At 45.8% G+C, this 27,137-nt stretch overlaps 1 protein-coding gene across 2 annotated transcripts in view; it reads left to right on the top strand.

Annotated features, from left to right (window-relative positions):
• Nucleotides 1–27,137, top strand: part of DPP8 (dipeptidyl peptidase 8) — a 39,210-nt gene that overhangs the window by 715 nt on the left and 11,358 nt on the right. The window contains exons 2-14 of one of the 2 annotated variants that reach the window (XM_034782887.1): nt 2,753–2,815; nt 3,793–4,062; nt 7,325–7,440; nt 9,982–10,155; nt 11,057–11,225; nt 12,768–12,878; nt 14,524–14,652; nt 15,926–15,987; nt 16,252–16,352; nt 18,330–18,507; nt 20,249–20,408; nt 23,063–23,142; nt 26,135–26,287. In XM_034782887.1, the coding sequence (XP_034638778.1) occupies nt 3,804–4,062; nt 7,325–7,440; nt 9,982–10,155; nt 11,057–11,225; nt 12,768–12,878; nt 14,524–14,652; nt 15,926–15,987; nt 16,252–16,352; nt 18,330–18,507; nt 20,249–20,408; nt 23,063–23,142; nt 26,135–26,287 (1,692 nt within the window). In that variant the 5' untranslated portion in view covers nt 2,753–2,815; nt 3,793–3,803. Of the gene's footprint in view, nt 1–2,752; nt 2,816–3,792; nt 4,063–7,321; nt 7,441–9,981; nt 10,156–11,056; nt 11,226–12,767; nt 12,879–14,523; nt 14,653–15,925; nt 15,988–16,251; nt 16,353–18,329; nt 18,508–20,248; nt 20,409–23,062; nt 23,143–26,134; nt 26,288–27,137 lie in introns of those variants that run through there. The other variant, XM_034782886.1, reaches the window with a different exon arrangement.

The following is a 27,137-nucleotide window of genomic DNA, read 5'->3' as shown; positions in this document are numbered from 1 at the left end:
CCCCCCCACGGCCATCTCTGCAAGGCTACACACACACACAGCCAGCGCTCCCCAGCCCCGTCTGGAGGGCTACATACACAGCCAGCGCTCCCCCTTTCCCCTCTTCCACAACACATGCTTCTCTTTACCTTAAGAATGCTCCCACTCCCACAGCCCCCCAATCCCATCCCCCCTCAGGGCTACACACAATCCTTGTGCTCCCCACATACACAACCTTGCAAATGTACACATACACCGAGCTCCTGTGTTCCTTCCCCAGTGGGGCTACACACCCATGGCTGGGCTTCCTCACCTCTGGACTCCCCCTGCTACCCATGCACATGCATCCCTGCTGTGCCTTCCCACCTGCCAGATCCCACAACCCCCACACTTTGTCCCCCCGACCCTGCAGGGCTCCATACACCTCCCCTCCCCCGTGTGCCCACCTGCTCCCCGCTGCTGGTCCCACACTAGCGCCCATGCTCTCCCTCCCCCTCTGCCTACGTAAAGTCTTTTGTAATAACTTCTCCTCCCCCCTTTCCGTCTAAAGGGCTCTTCCCGTAAGGGCCTTATCTGCTGGACTCTCATACCCTCTATAGCGCCAAGGGACTTATCTGCAGGAATGGTCTCCCTGCCCCCACGCACCTGTGCCCCACATAGGGGGGATGTTTCCCTTCCCACATGCATGCACCCACTTCTGCCCTCCCCCGACATACCACTCACATGCAGGACCCTTACCCCAGATGGGTCATGCCAATAGGGGCGTTCTGACAGGGTATGTTTGAACAGGGAGCTGCTGTGCAGACAGCACTGCCAGGTGGGGAAGGCTGTTGGGAAGACCGAGCTCAAAGCATGAGCGTAAAATGCAACGGGGCTTGGACAGAGCCGCCTCCTATCTGGGTCAATACCCTCCAGAGAGACCTGTCAGGCCTGAATGGTTTCTTTCCTCACCCCACTCACACTCTAGTTAACACTGGGGATATTTAAAGTATGGTTGGAGAGAGAAAAAATCTCAGGCCTTCCATTTAGGTATCTCATTCTTCACAACCCCCAAAGCAGTTATAGCCTTTCTCTACGTTCCCCTTAATATAAGGAGAGATTGGGGGCGGGGAGGGTATTAATTAAGAATCAGCAAAGGAATATTAATAACAAGTTCTTATACAGCCCTTCTCATTCATGTGTCTCAAAGTGCTGTACAAAGGAGGTCAGTATGATTAGATTTTACAGGTGGGAAAACTGAGGCACAAGGAGCGGAAAGTGACTTGCCTAACAGGTCAGCATCAAAGTCAGGAATAGAGCCCATATCTTCTGCGTCCCAGCCCAGTGCTCTGTCTTCTAAGCCACGCTGCCTCCCTTTCCAAAAGAGGAAGTGATCCCTTTGCCAGGCAGCTTTCAGGGCCAGCCACGCTGCAGGTCCCTGACTCTTACAGACTGAAAGCTGTTTGTTTTCGGCTGGTCATACTCCAGCTTCCTCTCCTATTGCAACATCCTTTCTTGACTTCTGATGCATTTGAATAATGTAGAAGTTGTAGCTGTAACAAGAAAATACGTCTTCCTAATGGGCTGTGTGGGCAGATGTATGGGTGTTCAGCAAGCTCTAAAACCTGACCTGCCTGACACTTGCATAGCTAAGCCACTCCAAAGGATGTTATTCATAAGATACTGTTCTGTGGTGGTGAACGAGGAGACACCAATGTGGGCATCTAATCCCTCACTACCTCTCCATCCTCTGTGTAGGATGCAGTTATGCCATTAAGTGGGTTTAAGCAAGGGTTATTTTGATGTCCTAAATATATTTGGGAGAGGGGTGTAGAGGATTGGGGGGGCGGTCGCGAGTGTCAGCTGAGTGAAAGGGGCTGATGACATTTGTAATTCAAATTCAGCTATGCGTGGGCAGACCCCTGCACCTATGTAAAATCCCATTGACTTCAACTCTTTATGTGGGTAGACATTTTTCATGCTTATCTGCCTGTTAAAAGCTGCTGCAGCTTTTTATGGGTATGTTGAAAACACTCCAGAATTTTGGAAACCTACCCAGGTAGGGGGGTGGAAATAACCAGAAATAATTTTGTTGGACTCTACAAAATATACAAGAGGCTTCTGATGCAAGTGTGAGGCCTGACCTCTTAAGTTCTGTTAGGTTATGAGCAAAACATTGCTTTCACCCAGGAAAGATTTTGGACACTCATCCAAATGTGCTCCAATTGTGATGGATGAGGCATTTCATTTCTGCTATCTGTTTTGTGCTTTGTAAATGGCCTGGACAAAGGAAAAACAGGGCAGAGATTTATTTGGAGAGGCCTAGTGGAAACTGAGACTCAGGACACTTGGGTTTTAGTCCCAGTAAGTCATTTCCTCTCCCTATGCCTCAGCTTCCCCATCAGTAAAATGGGGATAATGATGCTAACCTCCTTTGTAAAGCACTTTGAAATCTACGGATGATAAGCTCTAGATAATATGATTATTCTGCAGTGATGGGGGCAAACTGGAACTTTTTCCAAACATGTCCTCCCCAGGCCCTTGAATTTTAGCAGTTTATATTATAATGGGCTGGGGTCCAGGTCACACCCAGCTACTTTGGCTGGTCTCCAGTTGTTATTCAGCTCACCCATTGTACGTTGTTGCTGTGTATATCAGGCACACTAATGTGTGTGTGTGTCTGTATTATAGTTGCCTGGGAGCTTGGACTTGTGTGGCTATGTGGTATAACTGGGACTTGTAGCAACATGGCACTCGTTTTATAAAAGAGAGTATTTTATTTTTTTTGTTTTAGTGCCTGTGTAAAGTGCTGGACTGACACTCCTGGATGCTGGAGCCTTCTCTGTCCCTAGATCAGGTATGTAACACTTTATAGCAATGCCATCTTCCCTATGGTTCCCCCCCCCCCCCCCCACCTTCCTCTGCACTGAAGGGACCTCCTCTAGGAGCGAACAAGCAATTCAGTTTCCATGCTGATGGCTCTCCATCCTGGCAAACTGAACATTAGCTCAGTTTGTTAATTTCTGAAATGGGTCTCTAGGAAAACACTAAACAAGAGTTAGGCTTCCTGCAGGATGTTCACATTGCTCAACTGGAACTTAATGACACAATGGCATGGCACTGTCTTGTGTCTAGGGAATGTTGAACCCGAGTGTCGACAGTTATGGTAATATTTGCATCATTGTTATTTAGCAGTAGCAGCATTGCAGTACACAAAGGCCCCAGTTTTAGCATCAGGTTGAGCTACACAAAAGTAGACTGGATTTCTGCCCTGAAGAGCTTACAATCTAACTTGAAAGAAGACTTATCAAGTGACTGCAAAGAGAAGGAGAATGTTAATAAGGTCATGTGGTTGCATTGGTCAACTGTGCACCGTTGGATGGCTCCATATAGAGTATCTGGAACCTTCCCTTACTGACTGCTGCACCACCTTATTCATCGTTGGTTGTAATATAGGCTTATACTATAACGGTTGGTAACATATGCAGGATAATGACAGAGAAAAGTTATCATGCCAGATTGAACAAAGAACCACCAAGGAATCGTCGTTGTGCCTCCTCCGTAAAATGAGAATAAGCAGCTATTTAACAAAAGTAGGAAACTTTTTATAAAATATACATTGATCTGCAAAGTTCTTAATCCCGTTCCCACATCTCATGCTTAAAGGTTTGGGCCTGAATGACAACAAGGAATTTTCCAAAATAAAAATCTTTGTTTTAAAACTTGTATTGAAATAGCAGTTTGCTTGTATTGGGCTATTTCTTTTTTGGACTATATTTGCTAGCACACTGAAAGGCAGCTGTCTGAAGTGTCCCCTGTGTCCCGTTCTTCCAGAAACATGCAACATGGCAGCAGCCATGGAAACTGAACAGCTGGGTCTTGAAATCTTTGGAACGGCTGAGAGCGAGGAGCATGCTGAGGTCGAGGAGCAGCCAAAACCGGAACCCTTCTATGTAGAGAGATATTCCTGGAGTCAGCTTAAAAAACTGCTCACAGACACTAGGAAATACCATGGCTACATGGTGGCCAAGGCTCCGCATGATTTCATGTTTGTGAAGAAAAATGACCCCGAAGGACCCCATTCAGATAGGATCTACTATCTGGGTAAGTTGCTAGTGCAACCCATGTCTTGATTCAAACCCAGACAACCTCAGTGGTGGTTTTAGTGTTCTTCCTGTGAATAAAATGTATTGGACTGCAAAACCAGAAGGGCTCGTTATGGGCTTGATGCTAGAATTGCTGGTCAGACTAACCGATCGTCCTGGTCCTTTCAGGCCTTAACATTTATGGGAGGGAGGGGGAGAAATCTCCCAAAGGAAAGCGGGGAGGGTGATGGAAACGTCATCACTTGGGACTCTTAGAACTGGACAAAGACTTAGAAAGTGTTCTTTAGGGAACAACCCTGCACTAGCTGGGGAGATGGAGTATCTGCCCATGGAGGTCTTTCTGGGCTGATGTCTCTCATTGTTATGGACTTGATTCTATTGAAAATAAGTCGTTCCCCCCCCCCCCAAACACTGGTAGAACTTGATCTGTTTTACCTATTTGCTTGCACCCTGGTGGAGGGGGAAAAGAGCATATCTGCATGTTGGCCTCCTAAAAAGAGAAATTGTAAGCGTAATTTTCAGGCACCTCAATGCAACTGTTACAGATGGAGCATATTTTCCAGGGGCACTGCAGATAGCTGGGAGGATATGCAGAAATGGGGGCATATATATTTACACAAATGAAATGCTTTGTTTTTCCTGGGGTTATCTTTGGCTTCTCTAGTGAAAGGATGTGTTCAAATGGTTATTCTTGGCCTCTTCTTCTCACTCATTTTTACTAATGTGGTTCGCTTAACCTGGGTAAATCTGGGGTTCTAAGTCAATGCTGTGCCCATTTCAGTACTTCCATGTGATTTTTGTAGTGTGAAAGGTACTGCAGGTGATGGGGGCAGGGCTTAGCATAGGGGGCGGGGCTTTGTGGTATCTGAATGTTTCTGTCCAAAAGCCACAGTAGTAAACATGAAAAATCCAGTCTGGGGGGAGAGGTGAAGCCCTGTACAGAGAACAGGGAGCCAGAGCTGAATTCTAACTTCAGTGCTTGCTTCTTGGGAAAGTCTACACGGGGATAAAAACCTGTGGCTGGCCTGGATCAGCCGATTCAAGCTCCTGGAGCTCGGGCTCCAGGGCTGAAAAACTGCTGTGTAAACACTTGGGCTCCAACCCAATGCCAAAAGTCCAAACAGCAATTTTTAGCCCCGTGAGCCCACATCAGCGGATTTGAGCCAGCCGCGGCTCTGCTGTGTGTTTCTTATTCCTGTGTAAATGTACCTATAGAGTCTGATTAGCAATTCAGAATGCATGTGTGGAACCTCATGGAAATCCATGGAGTGCCACATGGGGGCACAGTCTGCCCACATGCTGATCCAAGACCTGAAACGGATGATCTGTCCCCCTCAGTTTCCCCACTCATAAAATGGGGGTCAGTAACATTTTAACTGGCCTTCACAGCACCCCTGAGAGGCAGTTCAATGGACACGGTCAACTTGCAACGTCATCCATTTATAGCAATACTTTTAAAGGAATTGTTAGAGATTGAGCAGGAGGACCCAGAGGCAGATTTAGTAAACGGGCTTCTTTATTGTGGTACTTGTTCCCCTCGACCCAATTGTCGAGTAAGCACTGAGTTCATCACATCCCACTCTTTTATCTAAGCTAATCTGTAAATACGCACATTTACTACAATGCCCCCGAAACCCTTATTTAATAATATGAAGGCCCATATAATGAATATTAATAGCTATATACTGAATATAATTATATCTGCCCCTGTTTACAGCATTAAGCATATTATACAGACGTTTTTACCTTGAAGATGCATTTCTTTGCAGTAATTGTAGCCACAAGTTCCCTTAATCAGCAGTTCACAGGGAAGGGAGGAAGGGGCCATGACCCTGAGCTCATCTATGTAGCTGGGAAAGGAAGAGAGGGGGAGATAACACTTCTTTACTCAAAGGGTATTCTTTAGACACCCACATTCCTTATGCAGGTGCAATGCTTATCAGTCCTTAACAAGCAGAAGGGAAGTGAGAGGGATGGCAACTTTATCTATCAAGCAAAAAAATAGTGCCTGCCGGTGCCTACTCCCTATTACCATGATAGCGTTTTTCCAGGTCTTTCCTTAACCCTTACATATCCCAACTGTAATGTCAGGAACTGCACCTACCCTGCTGCTCCTTGTAGTTTTACTATCACATTCTTTTATATATTTAAAAGGTATATACCTTCCTCTGTTGTTGCTGTGTGAAAAACCCACGCAAATAAGGGGAATGTCTGAAACAGAGGAAGGCGAAACTGACTAGTTACAAAGTAAACAATGAAAAATAGAGAGAAATTGTTCTTTCGTGTTGGAGAAATCTCATGGGCTCCTTTTAATAAAAGGAGGTAAAAAATGTTCAGGCAGAAGAGTGACTGTTATGTTGAAAGTGATTCGTAAATAGGTCCAATCCTTCTGCTAATCAAGTCAATGGCAAAACTCCCATTAACTTTAGTAGGAGCAGGAGTTGGCCCCAAAGGTTATAAAACATAGAACCATAGAATATTAGAGTTGGAAGAGACCTTAGGAGGTCATCTAGTCCAATCCCATGCTGCAGATTAAAAATGTGCTGATTTGTTTTGTTTAACAAGTGTACTTTTGGGGGTGAGGGAGAAACCCCATCAAAAGGTAGCTGGAAACCCTCTCATTTGAGGTATGTCTACATTGCAATCAGGAGCTGGGATTGCACCACACATAGGCATAGCCGAGCTAACTTGCTAAACATAGCAGTGTAGCCACAGGCTAGCCACCTGAGTTCAGTCCTGCTTCAGACCCTAGGTAGGTACTCAGGCAGGTAGCCCAGGCCACCACCTGTGCGGCCGCCGCTAGACTCCAGTTTTTAATGAGCAAGCTTGAGCAAAGCTGGCCTGGGTATGCGTGCGCTTGCTGTCCCAGGTGCAGTGTTCACATACCATTTGAGGCCAGGGGCATGACTGTAATCCAGCAAAGAGCTTTTAATAATTACGAAGCCCTGCTGCTGGAGCTTGATTTTGAAATGTCCATCAGTAACCGGTCCGGAGAATGTCCGTGTCCTAGTGGCAGCATGCCTTTGTGCCTGGCATGGTGCCTTGTTCCAAAACTTCACCTACAGTCCCCTCCTCCTCTTCTGCTTGCAGCCCCGCCCCCCACCATCCCATGCTGTGGAGGCTGCAGTGTTTCAGTGGTTCCCCCTTAGGAAGGCAATTGCTTATGCTGCTGTTGTGTCTTTTGGCTTATCTTTATCAACTCCTGGGAGAGCATTTGTCATACTTTAATAACGGGGAATGAATCCTTCTTTCCTTTATAGCCATGTCTGGCGAGAACAGGGAGAACACGCTGTTCTATTCGGAAATTCCCAAAACCATAAACAAAGCTGAAGTCCTAATGCTTTCCTGGAAACCCTTTTTGGTCTCTTTCAGGTACGTGAACATGATGACACCTTCTTTCCCTCATGGCAGGCATTCATGCTGCTCAGGCAAGCTGGAGTTATTGCAGTTGTGAGCCACCGACAGGCTGTGCAGTGAATGTCTTAAGGTCTTAAATGTTTTTACTTTCCCTCATGCTTAGCTAAGCTCTTGCCTGTTAAATTTTAAAAAGGTCTTGTCTTGTTAACTTTAGGAATTTTGTAGCCTTTTGTAAATCATAAAAAAATAATCCTATTCTAGATGGTTTCTGCTCCCTCTGCAGGGGTTGCAGTTGCTGCATGTAGCTTCCAACAGATCTGCTGCAGTAATTTTTCTGAAGGGAGAGCAAGGGACTTATTGTAGAAGCCTCACTTCTAGGGAGTCCAGGTGACTTCTGACTATACAGTCGGTTTAAAGGTGTCACAGCTTTTGCCTTCCCCCAAATCCTCCTCTACCTGTCTACTGTATGGCTGCCGTGTCAGCTGCAAGACTACAGTAGACTACCGTGAATACCATGCAGGGGAGGGGGTTATTGATCCATATACTTGATCCCCCAGCTGCTTCTGGTCCTCATGTTGGAGTTCCGAGCTATATTCAGTAGTGCACAGGTGGAATGTGCCCCTTATGTGGTCTCCCTGTGTCTTGTCCTTCCCCTCAGCAAACCTGCAACAGACTGCTGGTGTGGAAGGGTGGCAGGACTTTTTGTGAGCACCCTGGATGTTACTGGTCTGTCCCCTCATGAGGCTGTAGGTCCCACTAAAAATTCTCCTGGTGCTCTCATCCCTCCCAACTAATCACTGAGGATCTTGGCACGAGTTAGTTATTACTTTTCCTCTCTAGTCACCGTAGACATTTTTAATTATTTTACAGCAAGTTCTGTTTGCCTTGTAACCATGGAGCTGCCAGCCGGACATGCCTGGTGTGTGGACCTTGTCTGAATAGCAGTAAAGCCCCCACTAATGATTTGCTGCAAACAGAAACCTACTCTCACTAGGCTTTTGGGTCTGGAAGCGAAAATGGACAAACTGTGCAGCTTTCCGAGCGCCATTCCTGCCCAGGTTGCGTCTTTCTCCTTAGGCAGAATCTCGCTTGTAAACCTAGAGCTCCCTCGGCATTTCCAAACGCTTGCTCATTCTAGCGCCTGGTCCGTGCACACAGTTGCCTAATTTTAACCAAAGGGGGGTGAGTTTTAAACTGATTTAGTTAAATTGTTGCAAGCTTCAACGTGGACACACAAACTGGTTACACTGGTTTTACTTGCCCTTACAGCTGCAAGCTAAACCAATATAAGCCAAATGTCAATGAATTTAAAGAGTATCCAGACAAGATTGCGCCAATTTAACTAAATCTCCACCAGAAAGTTGCACTGGTGTCACTTAGTGTGAATTTAAAGTGATGTCGTTAACAGGCTCTATGGACGCTCTATGGACGCTCTTCTTTTGGCGTAAGAGCAACTTATTTTGGTTTTGCTTAAATCAGGGGTGCCCAACCAGTGGCTCCAGAGCCACACGTGGCTCTTCAGAAGTTAATATGCGGCTCCTTGTATAGGCCCCAACACTGGGACTGGAGCTGCTGACGTATTACTGCGGCTCTTTGGCAATGTACATTGGTAAATTCTGGCTCCTTCAGGGCTCAGCTTGGCCACCCCGGCTCAAATTGATTAGAAACAGGTTTAAAAAAAAAAACAAAAAGGAGCTATTCTTGTACTGAACTGAGAGTGTCCAGACAGCCTTTCTGCACCAGTTTAACTGTGTTTTGAACAATTCAAGTTATATAAGTGCAACTTTCTCATGTAGGCAAGCCCTAAGTCAAACCAGTGCAACTTGTGTGTAGGCCAACCCAAGGTTATTTTTGGCTTCCATCCTTCCTTTGAGAAATCAGATCTGAAACCAGCAGGAAGGAACATACTGCTCTCTTTTCCTGTTCATTGGCTCAAAGGGTGTATGTATAACTCCCGGGACAAAATTGGCCTATGTCTGCCCATGCACCGACACCGGGAAAAGGTAGCACAGATCCTACAAAGGAAATGGCTGCATCTACGAGGGACATGACGAACATTTGTTACCCTGGTTCAAATAAGATCCCCAAAGATTGTTGCAGAGAGACTTCCCCGACAACTAGGCATAAAAGCCAAAGGGGCACTATCTGCTCCTACCCTCCTTTCCACCCAAAGGGGCACTATTGATCAGACTCTTACCTCTACCTTGTATCAGCAGGACTTCTGCTCAGACAGGGCCTTACTCTGCTCTTGTTCTCCCTGGTGTAAATTGGGAATAACTCCATTTAAACTGGTAGCAGAATTACAACCGGCTTTACAATGATGTGAGATCCGAACCTGGCCCAGAGTTACTGGTACGAGGACAGAGACTCAAGAATGAGCAGGCTGCTTGCAGCCACTGGGATTCTCATTGGATTAACGCGTTTCGTTGTTTGCCAGAGATGCTACTCAAGCAGCCAGTCATCTTTGGCTCTTTGGTGCCAGAGGAGATGCTTTCTGTACATGAGGATACCAAGTAAAAAGTAGAGCAAGCCAGATGATTTCTCCTCTCTTCCTATTCAGGCTTCCCTAGACTACGGGATGTACTCCCGCGAAGAAGAATTACTGCGAGAGAGAAAGCGCATTGGGACAGTCGGAATTGCCTCTTACGATTATCACAGAGAAAGCGGCACCTTTCTGTTTCAGGCTGGCAGTGGAATTTACCACGTAAAAGACGGCGGCCCTCATGGGTTTACTGTGAGTTCATGCACATTGCTAATCCTCATGTTAATGTACTGTGTCAGGAATTTGTTTGCGGAAGAGTCAAGGCAATGAGATTTGTAGATCAAGCAGCCAGCAATGGATGCACTAATAACGCTGAGGGTCACTGAAATGCGTTCTAGAGATCGAGGGGGGAAATCACGGGAAGTCGACTGCTAGTAACGTTGAGCAGAAGGGAGAAGAGGAGAAAGGAATGTGCATAGTAGCAATCTCCGGATTTATGATTTAGTGTAAGAGTCTTTCCGTGAAATTACTGGTTACAAGGTTGCTACTCATTAGATTGGGCTGCAGAATTGAGAAGAGAACTTTGTGAAGAGCAGCTGGGGTCACTGCCGCCTAAGTGCTGAAGCTGGACTCCGACTTCCAAGCCAGAGTAATTTCGGTTTAATATAACACATGCCTGATGTCGTCTAATCGTATCATCTGATGGATGCTGCTGCATTCGCAGTGGGTTTAGCGAATGAGGCTATTGCGTGCTTCAGCCACTTCATCCATCAGGGTGCAATTTTTTAAAGTGCACTGAGCCTTTGTAAACAAGCTGACTTTCTGCTAGCGCTGATGAAAGATGTCTGTCTTAGGGGTGTTAGCGTGGCATCTGGGGAACCACTCAATAGGCACCGTGGCAGCAGAAGCTTCCCTACTGACAGCGTGTGGGTATTTCATGTTTTTCTTGGTCAAAAAAGGTTGGATTCCTCTCACACTAAGCCCTAGCATTTGAATGCAAGTAGAAGTTGGCTACTGTACCTGCCAGTAACACTTGTATCTGTACTTAATGGAAACCATCCATCTTTTTGGAAATGAACAGAATAACAGTTCAGCTCCTGCTGTCGGTGTGTTTTACATTGCTGTCTAATTCATCTTTTCTTCTTTTAAACAGCAACAGCCCTTAAGACCCAATTTAGTGGAGACCAGTTGTCCAAACATACGGATGGATCCAAAACTGTGCCCAGCTGATCCAAACTGGATTGCATTTATCCATAGCAATGACATCTGGATATCTAATATACTAACCAGAGAAGAAAGGAGGCTAACCTTTGTCCATAACGGTAATGCATGTTCAATTTACAATCCAGATCTTTAATCTCTTCTGCCGTGTGTGTGTGTGGGGGGGGGCGGGATATTCTCTAGGCCAGTGTTTCCCAAACTTGGGACGCTGCTTGTGTAGGGAAAGCCCCTGGCGGGCTGGGCCGGTTTGTTTACCTGCCCCATCCGCAGGTCCGGCTGATCGCGGCTCCCACTGGCTGCTGTTCACTGCTCCAGGCTAATGGGAGCTGCGGGAAGCAGCGCGGGCCGAGGGACGTACTGGCTGCCGCTTCCAGCAGCTCCCATTGGCCTGGAGCAACGAACAGCAGCCAGTGGGAGCTGCGATCAGCCGAACCTGTGGACGTGGCAGGTAAACAAACCAGCACGGCCTGCCAGGAGCTTTCCCTGCACAAACGGCGTCCCAAGTTTGGGAAACACTGCCCTAGACTAAATTTGGCACTGGCATTAATGGCATCTATTGAAATTCATGTGAGTTGGCCCTGTTATTCCAGGGCTGAATTTGGCCATCTGTATGTCACGTTCTCTCTCGTGTGTTTCTTCTGCTGGCATTGGGGAGCAATTCACTTCCATGTCCATGAAGTCTGGCAAGGTGGCTCGTTCGCTGAATGCATCAGGGAAGCTTTTCTCGTTGAACCCAAAGTTTTCCCTTTTTCCTGTGACTGCTTCCTTCAGAATGGAGGCGCTGTGAGCAGGGCAGAACTGGAGGAGAATTCCCACCAGTGACCGGACATGCTGCAAAGCTCTTGGAAGCGATCTAAAGTGCTTCTGACTTGCACACTGGCTTCTGCGTCATGTTCAGATAATAATTTATTTCTCTTCCTTTGCTTCCACCCTCCACTGTATTTTACAGATATACCAGTGTATGACTTGGATGAAGGAACAGGGGAAATATCCATTTCCAGGGTGGTTAAAAATCAATTAAAAATACATTATGTTTAAGAGTTAAATACATTCTTCTTTTTAAACATAAGCCCATTAAATGTGAAACTGACCACCTGTGTTAAGGTCTTAACTTCCTAAAATCCATATAAATAAATAATGCTGCATTAATGAGCCCTCCTCAAATTTTAAATAGTTTAAGGGTGCTGCTTTTTCAATGATGTATGGAAGCAGGGGGAAAACATCTTTCACTTTTGAGTCAACTCAAGCTTTATAAGTAAGTCACAATGTCATGCACTGCATTAGTATCTATATTATTTACAGCCTTTACAATGGAACGAATGCTGATACTGTTTTTACATTTTTCCCAATGTAAGTGCTTTCAGTTTCTGTTGTGCAGAAAAGCTTTTGCCATAATTACTTTTGGTTTTAGTTAAGCTAGCAGGTGCAAAGAGAATATTTTCTTCGTTAGTACTAGTTCATTCAAAGTTGAGAAACTGGTTGGAAGTTGAGAAAGCAGGAAGGCTTGTTTTCCTCTTCCAGTCAATTTATCCTGGGGGTGATTGGCCAACGGTTGGGAAAACCCAACTTGGGAGTGTTTTTAGGTGCTGTGGCAGCAGAAAAGCTCAGATCTTAGCTAACTCTTTCTCATGTTGCCTGTTCAGAATTGGCCAACCTAGAAGAGGATCCCAGATCTGCTGGGGTAGCTACTTTTGTGCTTCAGGAGGAATTTGATAGATATACTGGCTACTGGTGGTGTCCGAATGCTGAGCCAAGTAAGTATGCTAAATGTAGTCTGTCTGACACGTATGAAACGTTGTCACTTTGGAGTGGCTCACGGCCAGGAGTGCCTACCTCAGGGCAGACTTTCAAAAACAGGGCAGACACCCCAAACTGGTGGTATGTTCTATAATTAGATTTCACCAACTCAGTACTAAATGTGAGCTCTCAAAGTACTATAATAGTCTTACAATGGAGTCCCAGACAGTCCCCTTAGACACTCCAGTCTAGCTTGCCATGCAGGTAAGCTGAACTATATAATAAATGGTCTCTTACACCAAAAATCAGAAAATATTTAGGTTACACCCAGTCCCAAGAGACCAGTCACTCACCCAGGTTGATTTGCATCCTAGATATCACATCAAAGACAACATTTGTAGCTAATTCTATAGTAAACTAACTAAAGGTTTATTAGCTAGGAAAAAGAAATGTTATTGAGAGGTTAAAGGAGGTAAAATATATATATACACAGATGAGTCACAGTCTGTAATTCCAAATGGTAACAGATGGAATAATCTGCCAGTTTCCCAAAAGTCTCTCAGGGCTGCCCGGAATAACTCTGGGATCTCCATCGTCTTGTTCAGCTATTCTGCCCTTGTAGAATCCCAACCGTCCAGAGATGAAGAATTTTTTCTTGGGTCCATATTTATAGTTTCTTCTCACAGAAAACAAGCTGACCGTTTGGCTACCCACATGGGCTCTTTCTTTCATGATGGGAGAGTGAGGAATGCGTTTACAGTTATTGATCTCCCATCATCACACACAGTGACCGCTTGCTATGAAATGCACTGGAATTAGCACCTTTCCGCTATAGTCCTTCATTTACATTACTTGAGGCTTCTTTCTGTTTGATAAGTTACTCGTTGCAGGGGTATATACAGTGCAAATGTTTGCTGTTATATTCTAACGTGGGGTGAGTGAGAACAATACATGCGGCATCCTACAAGCATTTTATAGAACACTAAACACATTCTTGTCAACTTAATATCTAATATTTATTTTGATAATGCGAACACACAGATAGGCAAGACTGGTTTCTGGCTATACGTTTGTCAGTGCTCAGTCAGGCCTGGGGCCTTGGCATGAGCTGGCACGTGGTCTGCCAGTGTCACAGACATTCTCTAGAAATTGGGTGGAAATGACCCCAGCGCCACTGCCTGCTTCTCAGTCCGGTTTCCGGTATGACCCTCTGTTTGTAACTTTGCAACAGTTTTCTGTTTAATGCATGATGCCCCAGACAAAACCATGATTTCAGAGGGGGAGATAAGCTCTTAAGGAATGAGGATTTGCTTTTAGACAAGTGTCCCTGTAGTAATATTGGAGAAAAGAACAAAGGGCGGGAAGTACGTACCATATATAGCAGAGGGGCTAATCTCTCTCTGTTTTTCATGAGAGGTCAGCTCGTGTCTGGACACGTAGCCTGGAAAGAAGAGATTTTTACTAACCCACGTGATAACAGCATTTGTAAGAGATTTAAGATTGTTTGGCATAGTGAAAGGTCAAATACAGTTAACTGGATAGCTGGAGCATGCGGTATGTGATACAGCTTCCCCACTAATACCCAAAGGAACAGTATTGCTGTGTGCGATACATGTATTATTACAGCTGTGCTGGATGTGAAATGTATTTGTTCCTTTCTAGCTGTCACCGGAGGCAAAATTCTTAGGATTCTTTATGAAGAAAATGATGAGTCAGAGGTGGAAATTATTCACGTCACATCGCCCATGCTGGAGACCAGGAGGACGGATTCCTTTAGATATCCCAAAACAGGTGAGACCATTGCTGTCTCCTCTCCTCTTTCCCCCGTCTCATCGCCTGGGACTCTCTCGTGTTCCTCTTGTTTTATGGTAAGGCCCACCCTAGCCTCCAAAGACAAGGTTGAATGAATGATGCTGCTCGTGTGGCTCCTTTAATTGACTGCTGTGCTTGTGGACTGAATATGTCTCCAGAAGCAGCCTCCACGGACAGGGCCGGCTCCAGGGTTTTTGCCGCCCCAAGCGGCGGGGAAGAAAAAAAAAAAAAAAGCCGCGATCGGCGGCAGCTCAGCCACACCGCTTTCTTCTTCGGCGGCAATTCGGCGGCAGGTCCTTCCCTCCAAGAGGGACCGAGGGACCTGGAGCCGGATGTGCCGCCCCTTCCCTTTGGCCGCCCCAAGCACCTGCTTGCTGAACTGGTGCCTGGAGCCAGCCCTGTCCACGGAGCTCAGACTACTCACTTGCAGCCATACCAGCTTTCCAGCCACAATGTGATGTAGGTCCTAAGTTCACTGCTGAACCTAGGTCTCCTGTGAGTTGGCAACACACTGCTATGTCTTCCCTCTTTTGAAGCTGCTGTCATGTGTTTATCTGACTGCGTGGCATTGTTTCTCTTTGCAATATCTCAGTGCGAACTCTGCAGAGTGATCATACGTGTTTCACTGAGGTTTTGTATTTAGCAGCTGGCAGTGCACTAGTGATGTGGCATGAAGGTTAGGAGCATTAGGTGCTCCCTGGGCAGTCTCCAGGACCAGACACTTTCTGCTTAGAGCCTGGGCCACAGACTGTGTGATCCTGACCCAATATTACAGCCAGTGCTTGTGTCACTGCCCCTGGAATAGTAAGAGTATCCAGCAGCCAGGCTGGGGTTTTTATAGATGGCGTTTTGCAGCAGGAGGGTGGGGAAACAAATATCATTGGAGCACTGTGCTATTTGGAAGTGGGTAGGCAGAACTGACACAGAGGCGTGCTGAGAGCTAACTTACAGCTGCATGTGAAGATCATGCTGCAAGTCTAAACAGGTCAACACCTGTTCTGGAGTGCTGCTGCCTCCTCCTCTCCCGAAATCTCAGATGTGTCTGTTACTTCTTCCTTGACCCGAATTCCATGCCCTCCGCAGACAGCACATTGAGGCTAGTCAGCCGAAGAGCGTTCTGTTCTTCGCTTTTTTCAGTTCTGTATGAGCAGAATTTCGGAATTATTCGAAACATGGGTGTGTCCTCCTGGAGGCAAACACACTGTCTGTTGCACAGTTTGTGTGTGATTGCTAATGCCTGTCTGTTTTACAGGCACAGCAAATCCAAAGGTCACTTTCAAGATGTCTGAAATAACAGTTGATGCTGAAGGAAGAGTAAGTTTTAAGGTTCATTTATTTCCTACATTAATTTGGCATTTATGACTTTTTATTTAATTAGTATCTCGTGTCAAAGCAAACAGACTTCTTTGATGCGCAATTGTCAAATTGTTTATCTGTGGATCAGTGTTTCAAACAGGATAGGCCCATTCTAGTGTCAGATACCTGGTATGTGTGTATATGTACGTACACACACACATTCACACACTGTAACTTGGTGAGGTTATTTCAGTATCCCTGAATTGCTGTCCTCTTCAACAGATTGCAGCTGTCTTGGATAAAGAACTAGTGCAGCCATTCGAGATCCTGTTTGAAGGAGTCGAGTATATTGCGAGAGCTGGATGGACTCCAGAAGGAAAATAGTGCGTATGTTAAACCTGTCTCTGCTTACAGGGGTTGGGTTAGAAATGGACTGTTCTGGGCTCTGTCTTTCCCTCTGGCCTAAGCCTGCTCTTGTTTATGCATCGCTCCACCCTGGTTTGAGTGAAGGGGATGGGGGCACGTCTTCAAAATCAAATAGAGTCAAAACAGTCTCGGGTACTTATCTGACTCCATCACCATAGTAGCTGAGCATCGCACAGTCTTTTCAATGTATTTATCCTCCCAAGCAAGGTTCCCTCGGATTTTTTTCCATCCGTGTGCGGAATGAATTTTGTTACGTGCTCCAATATCGAGATCATGTGCGGATGTGCGCCGCCAGTAGAAACAAAAATCCTAGATATATGTATTTTTAATAAGTTACCATAGGGGTAATTGCTCCAGCCAGGACAGGTTAGGCATTTTAGAACTCACTACTCAAAGAATTAAATTGAAGCATAAGAGAGAAATAAAATTATGAAACGCACAGACCAGTCAAAAAACTAAAATAACAGCACTTTGAAAGAATACAATGACTGAGAATATATGTGCCTTGCAGGAAGTACCAAAAAGTAACAACAATAACACACACATGTGTTGGGAGGACTGTGTGTGTGTGTGTGTGTGTGTGTGTGTGTGTGTGTGTGAGAGAGAGAGACACAGACTGTGTGTGCTGGCTGCTGGGGAAGTCAATGAGAGACCGTGCGCTGTCTCTTTAAGCACAGCAACACTCACCAGAAGGCTTGTTCAGATCACAGCCGCTGCTGGAAGCGCTGTCCTGCTCCTGAGCCCTGTCCCCCCACCCTGCTCTGCGGAGATGGGGTACCTGGGTGGCGGGAGGGGGACACCCTGACATCAGCAGCCCCCTCTTCTCTGTACGGCAAGCAGGAGGGTCCTGGGAGCAGCTGGCCAGGGGCTTCAAGGCAGGAGTAGTGTGGCTGCAGAGCAGCGGAGGGAGGGACACCTGAACACACACTGCTGGATGTGCGCTCCTCTGCTAATCAAATGAGCGGCACTTGATTGACTCTTGGGCGGCTGTGTGGCTTAGAGGGAACCCAGCTCCCAATCCCCCTGGGAGGCAGGGCAGTGATAATATCCCCATTTACAGATGGGGAATTGAATGCTAGAGAAACTGATGACTTGCCCAAGGTCACACAGGCAGTCTGTGGACGTGGAGAGAATCGAATCCAGGGCTCCCAAGTCCTAGGTTAGCACCTTAACCACTGGGCCATCGTTGCTGACCAAACTCATTGGCCAGAAACCCCACTGTAAGTGCTAACTACATTTGCATGAAACTTTTAACCCTAAAGACAAGGTGGTGCAGTGTTTCTAACTCACAAGAATTGTACTTATCCTACCTCTTGGATCAAAAGCTGACATTCTCCTTTTAACATTTTTTTTTAACATGGAAGAAATACAGGAGCCTGCTTCCTGTGTTGGTTGGCTTCCTACAGAAATGTTAACAAGGCTACATGGGTAACTATCAACAGGCTGATTGGATCTGCTGGAGAGGACACTGTTGAGCCATTTAAGCTTCAGAATAATTTTTTTAAGCATCCAAGAAGACTAGAAATATCTTCACAAGTGGCTTTTAAATTTCAGTTTACGAACTTCTGCTTCTTCCTTCCCTTTCGATTTTTCTTTTTCTTTGCTCCTATTTCCACGTTCTGCCCTAAGCATAATCCAAAGCTGGTAACATTCAAGCTAGTTGAGCTTTTGAAACCACAGGGTTTGAGTGGGGTCGAAATCAGGCAAAACTAGTTCTTCTACCCCTACTTCAGAGCTGACGGGATTCTTTGAAATGCTAGAGGGAAAATTGGTTTTACCTGGCCAAAGTTAAAAGTGTCTTCTAACTGGATCTGAAATTGACCATTCTTGATGCCACCAAAATGCTTGGTGTTACTGAAAGTCAAAGACAATTCTCTCAGCTGTCTAATACTTAGAAAAAATGCACTCATAATTATTATTTGTTTCTGCAATAGTGCCTGGTCCATCTTGCTGGATCGCTCCCAAACACGGCTACAGATAGTGTTGATCTCCCCTGCATTATTTATCGCAGTAGAAGATGATGCTATGGAAAGACAGAAACTAATAGACGCTGTGCCTGACTCTGTTACGCCACTTATTATTTATGAAGAAACAACAGACATCTGGATAAACGTAAGAATTTTATTTTTAGACTCTTCAACAGTATGTACTTATGGGCATTATTTGTGTCACTCTTAATGGCATTGATATTATTTGCATTACTGTAGTGCCTAGAGGGTGCAATCAGGATAAAGGTCTCCATTGTGGTAGGTGCTTTACAGGCACAGAGGAAGACAGTCCCTGCCTTGAAGAGCTTGCAATGTAGACCAACCAGGAAAAGGTTAGGAAAGCAGAGAGGGCAAATGATGTCCAAAGTCATGTGGCAGGACAAAGGCAGAGTTTAGACTAGAACCCATCCAGCACCCAGTCTTAGACTACACTATCTCTCAGCTTTGCATTAGATTAGACTCCGGCTCCTTCAGATCTCCTTAGATCGTTCACTGACGGCAGAGTCCGACAGACTGATGCCATTGGAGCACAGAATATTTTCTAGAATTAAGCACAAAACCAAAGAGCCCACGTGATTATCCTAATCACAACTATCTAAAACCGTCCTTTTACCTAAAACAGAGTTATGTCCCTCAGTATCTATTCATCACATTGAAAATTCTCTCATTTATTAAAATTACTCACTGTGCCTCACCCTCTTACCTCTGTAAGGTTTGCTAATTGGGGCTGTCCTATATAATATGCTTACACTTGTACTACAGTCTGTAGAACCTCGCAGTGTGAAATGTCTGAGAGATTCCGGAGCATTAGTGCAACACCATAAAAAGGGAGCTGCTTACAGCATTGCCGCAGTATGACGCAGATGTAAGACTGATCTCCCTGAAATGCCATCTTCTTGGAACGGTCTACTCGCAGTAGGACTTGGAAACGTCACACACTGATTACAATTAGATCATTCAGCAGTGATCATGCTCTCTAACAGGGCATTTTAATGAACACTTTGTGTATAGCTGTATTCTCTTTGTGGTCATAAAATGAGACTTGCGATGTATCAAGATGTGTCGCTCGCTTGCTCAGGGGCTGTGAGCTGCACCAGTGGGCATATCGTCTCTTTCCCCCCCCCCCCCCCAGCATGCTAATTGTTTTCCCACGGTGGTTCCTACAGTTCAGCTCAAACCATGTGAATGCTCCTTTCCGCATACCTAAAATTACTGTCCCCCAGAGGGCAAGCAAAAGGTGACTAACACCAGATCACCATTCTTCTCTGAAATAACCTTTCCCTTCCAGGGTCTGCCTTGCAGACTTCGAAATAAGAGGCCATTGAATATGGAACTTCTCTGCAGCTAGCATTCTGTCAGCGGCTGCCCACCTTCCTCTGCAGAACCCTCCAACTGCCTCCTGATCTGAGCAAGGGACTGCAGGGGAGAAAGAACTTGGTAGAGTTTTTTCTGTGGGCTGGCACTAAAGGAGTGGGATGGTGACAAGGACAGTGGAAAGCAAGACAGTGAGTGAAGACACTGGCTGGGCTTGCACAGCCCATGTGGCTGATGTACACAGCAATCTGCAAGGTAATCGATTGCAGGAGTGGTTCTCAAATTATGGGTTGTAGGTGGTTTTTGGAGCCCTTCCATCTGCTCTCCAGAATGAGACCTCTTGAATGAATGTGTGGGGATAGGCCCCAGAGAGGATCTTTCTCCCCTGGAGTGGTCCATAGAATGAAGTTGGGTGAACCCCTACACTATGGTATAACATGCATCTCCTGCACCTGTCTGTGCTGGATCAGTGAGAAGTAATAGTTGCACAGGGACTCCATTGTGGTCTAAGTCCTATCGATAGCCATGAACAAACTACTTTGTTTCTGCAGATCCATGATATCTTCCATGTTTTCCCTCAAACCCGCCAAGATGAGATAGAGTTTATTTTCGCCTCTGAATGTCAAACGGGGTTCCGGCACCTGTACAAAATCACCTCGGTTTTGAAGGAGAGCAGATACAAGCGATCCTGTGGCGGTCTCCCTGCTCCAAGTAAGCAATACCACTCTCTCTCTTTAATTGGGCACTTGCCATTGAATATTGGTGAAGTAACTGCAGCCTCTTCCAGAGGGTAGGACAGATCTCTTCCTCCCTCCGTAGTGTAGAATGGCCCCCATCCAGCAAAGTTTTGAAGCATGTACATCATAATCATCATAATCCCTAGCTTTTGTATAGCACTAGTCTCATGACATCACTGGGTCTACTCACTGGCTCAACGTTGCCAGTATGCTTGTAGCGGGAGGAAGGATGGATGGCACAGATAATTCTATATTCTGTACGTAACGGGCTTCATTTTAATCATGGTTCTTCTTAATTAACAAAGGGGGAGATTTTTCAGAGGCACAAATGGGAATTAAGCGCCCACATCCCAGCCCGAACTGAGAAATGTGCTCTGTTGGGGTTTTTTTTTTTTTGGTCAAGATAAACGATGGGCTTATTGACATGCTGTCCTGGTCTTGCAGATTAACCAGTCTAGTAGTTATGTGGGCCATGTCCAATGAGAAATAAACTGTGGTGAAATCTGGGGTCTCCAAGTAGTAAAACTCTTTGGTGTACAGGACTGTGCATGGACTGTGGATGTAATGTGTAAAAATAACAGTCTCCTCTCTGCCTCTAGGCATAGATTGCAATATAGAGATTTAAAGTAAAGAACACACGCTTACTGCACTGTAGAAAGATGTGCCTTGGGTTTTATGCCTAGAAGTACTGAATATCTGATTGGGGCCAAAAATTGGCCTTCTTTTTAGGGTGGGGAAGGGAATAAAGACCACACCACTATACCCAGTGTGCTGGCCCTAACAAAGACTATTCATAGTGCTGTATCTTATAGCTGCTGCTTGGACAGATGCTAACAGAACGTTGGGAACCATTAGGAAAGGGATCGATAATAAGATAGAAAATACCATCATGCCCCTATATAAATCCATGGTACGCCCACACCTGGAACACTGGTGTGCAGTTCTAGTCACCCTCATCTCAAAAAAGCTATATTAGAATTGGAAAAAGTTCAGAGAAGGGCAACAGAAATGATTAGGGGTATGGAACAGTTTCCATTTGAGGAGAGATTATCAAGACTGAGACTGTTCAGCTTGGAAAAGAGACGACTAAGAAAGGATATGATAGAGATCTATAAGATCATGAGTGGTGTGGCGAAAGTGATTAGGGAAATGCTATTTATCCCATTAGATAACACTAGAACCAGTGGTCACCCAATGAAATTAACAGGCAGCAGGTGTAAAAGAAATAAAAGGAAGTATTTCTTCACGCAACGCACAGCCAACCTGTGGTGCTCCTTGCCAGGGGATGTCGTGAAGGCCTAACGTATAACTGGGTTGGAAAAAGAATTCGATAAGTTCATGGAGGATAGGTCCCCACATGGCTATTAGCCAAGATACTCTGTGTGTCCCTCAGCCCCTGACTGCCAGAAGCTGGGGCTGGACAACAGGAGATGGATCACTCAATAATTGCCGGTTCTGCTCATTCCCTCTGAGGCACCTGGCATTAGCTACTGTCAGTAGACAGGATCCTGGGCTAGGTGGGCCATTGGTCTGACCCAGTGTGGCCATTCTTCTGTTCTTATGGCAGAGAAATTAACAGAAGCAGCACACTGACAGCTACTGCAAATGGAAACACAGGACCACGCAGTTTAAATAAAATAAAGTTACTGGCAAGGTTAGGTCAAACTTTGGCCCCAGTCAGGTGTACCATACAGTTATGTACAGAACCCTTGCACATCTTGCTACACCGTGTATTCTTTCAATTAAACTCCGATATTGCAATCTGTGCCTGGAGGCAGTTAGGATACTATTGATCTATTTGCTATGTGAGGACAGCGTGCTCAGCCCTGCATGCTAAAGAAAGATGCATCTAATTTTGCTAGTTATAGCGTCCCAGTGTCAGGCAGTTGATTTTTTCAGAAGGCAAAATCCCCTTTGAAATAAAACTCATTATTCCTATAGTGGTTAAAAACCTAGTACTGTTCTTTTACTAAACCTAGTACTATTGTGTCTATTGGTCTCTCTAGCCTGACTTCCTACCTCTGATAATGGTAAATAGCTGATGTTTCTGAGGAAGGCAAGATTTCCGTTTAACAGAAAGCTGTGTGTAATGTTCTTGGGGAAATTAGAAAACCTTGACATTTCAGAGTTTTATTCTTCCATTTGATTTTTGCAAAATCCTTCAACTTTGCAGCTTCACTCGAAATAGAACTTCTTTTTGAATGAAAAGTGAGCCGACCTGATCAAAAATGGTGCTATTTTTTTCCAGCAAAATCCCTCATTTTTAACACCTTACCCTTACCAATTCCATAGATCAGGTTTCGCATGTTTCAGTGCAAAACCTGCCTTTTTGTGCAAGTGTGGTGGGAAAAGGAAACATCGAAGGTTGCAGAAGGAGATAGGGAGAAACTGTTGAATTGAGAGTTCTTTGATATTTTTTCCGTATGTCAGTGATCTCTTCCTGGAACACTCCAGCCAGCTGTGTAATGCTGCGCTGGAGAGTGGCAGGGGTGTGATTATTTTTTTTTTCCCCAACCCCAGTTTTTGACTAGGTTAAAGCAAGCAAAGCCTGAATGGTGAAGTTCTATTTGTAAGGCTTCATTGTGATGAAAAGTATAAAATCTCTAATTGTACGTGTCTTGTTTATAGGTGACTTCAAGTGTCCCATCAAAGAGGAATTAGCAATTACCACTGGAGAATGGGAAGTGCTTGGTAGACATGGTTCCAATGTATGTCCCTTTATTTTACTTTTCTTGAATGAAGATCTGTATCTGTAAGATACATCGTTAGGCCTATGTGATAGCCTGGGTTAAACTCTGGGTTAGATAACAAACAAAATTAGTTGGGTCCTAAAGTCCCTCGCGGACCTTTATCTTGCCAGACTATACAGCTACCCTCTTCTGACTCGAGAGGGAGTCAGTCAGGTCTAAGGAACAGCAAGGGCACGTAGTGGTGAGGATCTAGATAGAATGGTAGAGCTTGTATGGAGGACGCCTCAGTTTGTCTGGTGTTACGCAGGGCTATATGATCATGATGATCCCTTCTGGCCTTAAAACCTGTGAATTTGATCTTGGCGTTGTGCCTGCCAGAGCATCTCACTAAATGGGAAACAGCTCTGGGAACAATCTGGGGATTCTCTTCTTAGGGGAATGACCTCTCTCGTGCTGAAGGTTACACACTTGGTTCTGGAGGGTGGGGAGAAGGTGCAGGCTGGACACTCCTCATGTAGCTCTGCTCCTGGTGTCTTGGCCATGCATCCCACCCTTTGTGAGAGAAGAGAAGTACCCATATTGTAGTTTCTGTGAAGGGCAGGATTGCTGAGAAAAGGAAAAGCTGCCTGGAATGGCTTGAGGTCTTTCAGCTGTCCAAGCCCGTGCTGTGACCTTGCTGTTTGCTGAATAAAAAGTGCTATTCACAAACTCATTAACTTCACCCTCATAATCAGACCTCTCACATCAGAAAATTAACATGGAAATCCACATAACTGCAAACATCTAAGATGCAGCAGAGATGCAAGAGATTGTAGGGAATCTGGAAACTGAGTTACCCTTCTCTCACGCATGGGGTGTCTCTTGAGGTCAGGTTTGGGGCAATAGCGAGAAACCTTCCCAAGCTGTATTCATTCTGGGTTAAACTCACCCCTGTGCAAAGAGCCAGCGCAAAGGGTGTCCTCCACATCTGTCTGCCTTTCAGGACTAGGCACCACTCTTGGGCCACTAAACCCAATGGAAGGCTGTGGGTGGAGGGAGGGTAGGCCTTGTGTGGACAGTCTGCCTGGGGAGAATAGTACCCTGGTGCATTAATAGAGGAACTGGGTCTCCAGTCAAGCCCCAGCTTTAAGTACAAAAGTGGGGATGATTGATTGGTTCAGCTGGTGAGCAGAACACAAGAACGGCTGTACTGGGTCACACCAAAGGTCCATCTAGCCCAGTATCCTGTCTACCGACAGTGGCCAATGCCAGGTGCCCCAGAGGGAGTGAACCTAACAGGTAATGATCAAGTGATCTCTCTCCTGCCGTCCATCACCACCCTCTGACAGACAGAGGCTAGGGACACCATTCCTTACCCATCCTGGCCAATAGCTACTAATGGACTTAACCTCCATGAATGTATCCAGTTCTCTTTTAAAAGAAGTAGCCAGTGCTGCTTTGCTTTTAATGTTCGCAAAGGTGCTGCTTGTCCTCTGAGCTCATTATTTAACTCGCCACTCCAGCCCTGAGTCTCTGGTTTCAATAGTGGAGATGAGCAGCACAGAGAGGCATCTTAAGCGGATGATTTCCTTTGCTTTGTGCTCTTTGTTTCTCAGGAATTTGCCACCCTCTAGTAAAGAGGTTCATAATGAAGTATGGACCTGCAGGGAGGTGGAAGGGGGAGAGAAGTAGCACTGCAAGTAGATGGAAGGAAAATTTCCAAGCATCTCATGAGCAGTAGGATGGAAGGGCTGAAGCCCCAGCATCCAGCTGCTGTCCTGTTTCGGAGGACGTTTTTCTTCAAAGGGATTAACACACACCTGGGCAGCACGGCTCTTTTCAGCTTTCGCCTCTTTTTTCTCCTTTTTATGCCGTCCCAATCTTCGTGTCTCCAGGTCCACTTTTGAGGTTTTGTGTTGAATTCCTCCTGCGGGGATAAAATACCCAGTACTTTATAATCGCTTCTTTTTTTAACTCTTAAAGAACTCGAGTGAGCGATGTCCGGGGTTACTCAGCTCTCAGCATGTTTCTCTGTTATCTAAAAAAATAAACCATGAGAGTGAGAACACTGGAATGAGTTGAGTAGAGCTGAAATACTTGCAGTTTATGTAAGGGACGGCAATCTTGGTAACGCAACGATTTCTGTTTGGAGACCGTTCTTGCTGCTATTAGTGGCTGGGCCCCTAAGGAAAAAATATACAACCACTCATTAAAATCAGTAGCTGTACTCTAGGATTGGGGGGTTGCAAATGTTGTGCCGGTTTTTGAAAAAGAGATATGGGGCGATCATGGGTAGTATAGGTCGATCAGCGTTACTTGAGCACCAGGGTAATTGGTTGAAATAATTACTAAAAATAGTTACAGTGCACCTGGATTAGCATGATTGGTGGTCTAACCAGCTTGGCTTCTGTAAAAGAAAACAATTCTCTTCTGAATTACTAGAATTCTTTGAGTGTCAATAAAATAGTGGATCTTAGAGAATCCGTTGTTTGGACCTTAAAAAGGCCTTTGATAGAGACCCTTCCAAGAGATGATTAAGGAAGCCAAGTAGTCATGGGGTGAGAGGTGAACTGTCATGGATCAGAAACTGTTTCATAGTCCAAGAGTAGGAAAAAATGGTCATTTTGTACCATGGCAAAAGGTTTAAAGACGGGTGCCCCCATGGTTTCATGCTGGGGCTGCTGTTTGTAAAATATATTTATTAATAATCTGGGAAAGGGAGTGAACAGTGAATTGGGGAAATTTACAGGTGACACAGAATTATTTAGGATAATCAAGACCAGAGAAAACAAGGAAGGTCAGAGGGACCTGACAGACCCGGGAAACCAGATAGCAAATGAAATTGAGTGTTGACATATGCAAAGTTGTGTGTATTGGAAGGACTAATTTGAACTAGATCTGTCCATTGCTGGGCTCTAAATTAACTGTAACCCCCTGGGGAGGTGGGGGCAGAGAGTCCTGGGCATCATTGTGCAGATAGCTCAGTGATTTGGCTGGTATAAACTGAGGTGGTGTTTGGGTTTTTTGGCAGATCTGCGTGGATGAAGCAAAGAAACTGGTGTATTTTGAAGGCACAAAGGATTCCCCTTTAGAGCATCACCTGTATGTCGTTAGCTACGAGAATCCCGGAGTGGTGAAGCGACTGACGGACCGTAGTTTCTCTCACGCCTGCTCCGTTAGTCAGGTATCTGTAGTCTGTGGGACCCTCTTTTAGGAAAGGGCTGGGCCTGGTGGTTTTTGGCACGCCTTGCACTAGCGGTGTTCAAATATATGGAAGGTGGCTTCAGCTTTTTTAAATCTGTTATAAAATCGTGGGTGTGGGGATGGGCATGTATTAGCAACTGCAGAAACCTGAGCTGTGGGTGTGCAACCTGGCGAATGGCATGAATCAGTGCCAGCTTGCAGACATGGACTAATGCCACCACTAATTTTGCAGGTGCATTTTTCAGTGTCTGGCAGAACATTTGGAATATTAACACCCTTGCGGCTACTATGCTGCCTGTAACTGAGTAAAACTACAGCTCCTATGGGCTGGTCTACACTGGGGGGGAGTCGATCTAAGATACGCAACTTCTGCTACGTGAATAGCGTAGCTGAAGTCTAAGTATCTTAGATCCATTTATCTGGGGTCCTCACGGCACGGGATTGATGGCCGCGGCTCCCCTGTCAACTCCGCTACTGCCGCTCGCTCCGGTGGAGTTCCGGAATCGACAGCGCGTTCGGGGGTCGATATATCGCGTCTTAAGTAGGGTTACCATATTTAACAAAGCAAAAAAGAGGACTCTCCACAGGGCCCTGGCCCCACCCCTTTCCCACCCCCAGCCCCGCCCTAACTCCGCCCCCTCCTCCCTCCCACTCCCAGCCACGCTAAAGGGCTGCCCGAGCACTACCGGCTTCACAGTTTGCCGGGCAGCCCCCAGACCCTGCGCCCCCGGCCGGCGCTTCCCCCAGTGCAGCTGGAGCCCGGGAGGGGAAGCGCCCAGCCGGGGGCGCAGGGTCTGGAGGCTGGGGGTGGGAAAGGGGTGGGGCCAGGG

The sequence above is a fragment of the Trachemys scripta genome, chromosome 10 (genome assembly GCF_013100865.1).
Source record: "Trachemys scripta elegans isolate TJP31775 chromosome 10, CAS_Tse_1.0, whole genome shotgun sequence".
NCBI classification, from domain to species: Eukaryota; Metazoa; Chordata; order Testudines; family Emydidae; genus Trachemys; species Trachemys scripta.
This window is presented reverse-complemented; position numbering and strand designations above follow the sequence as displayed.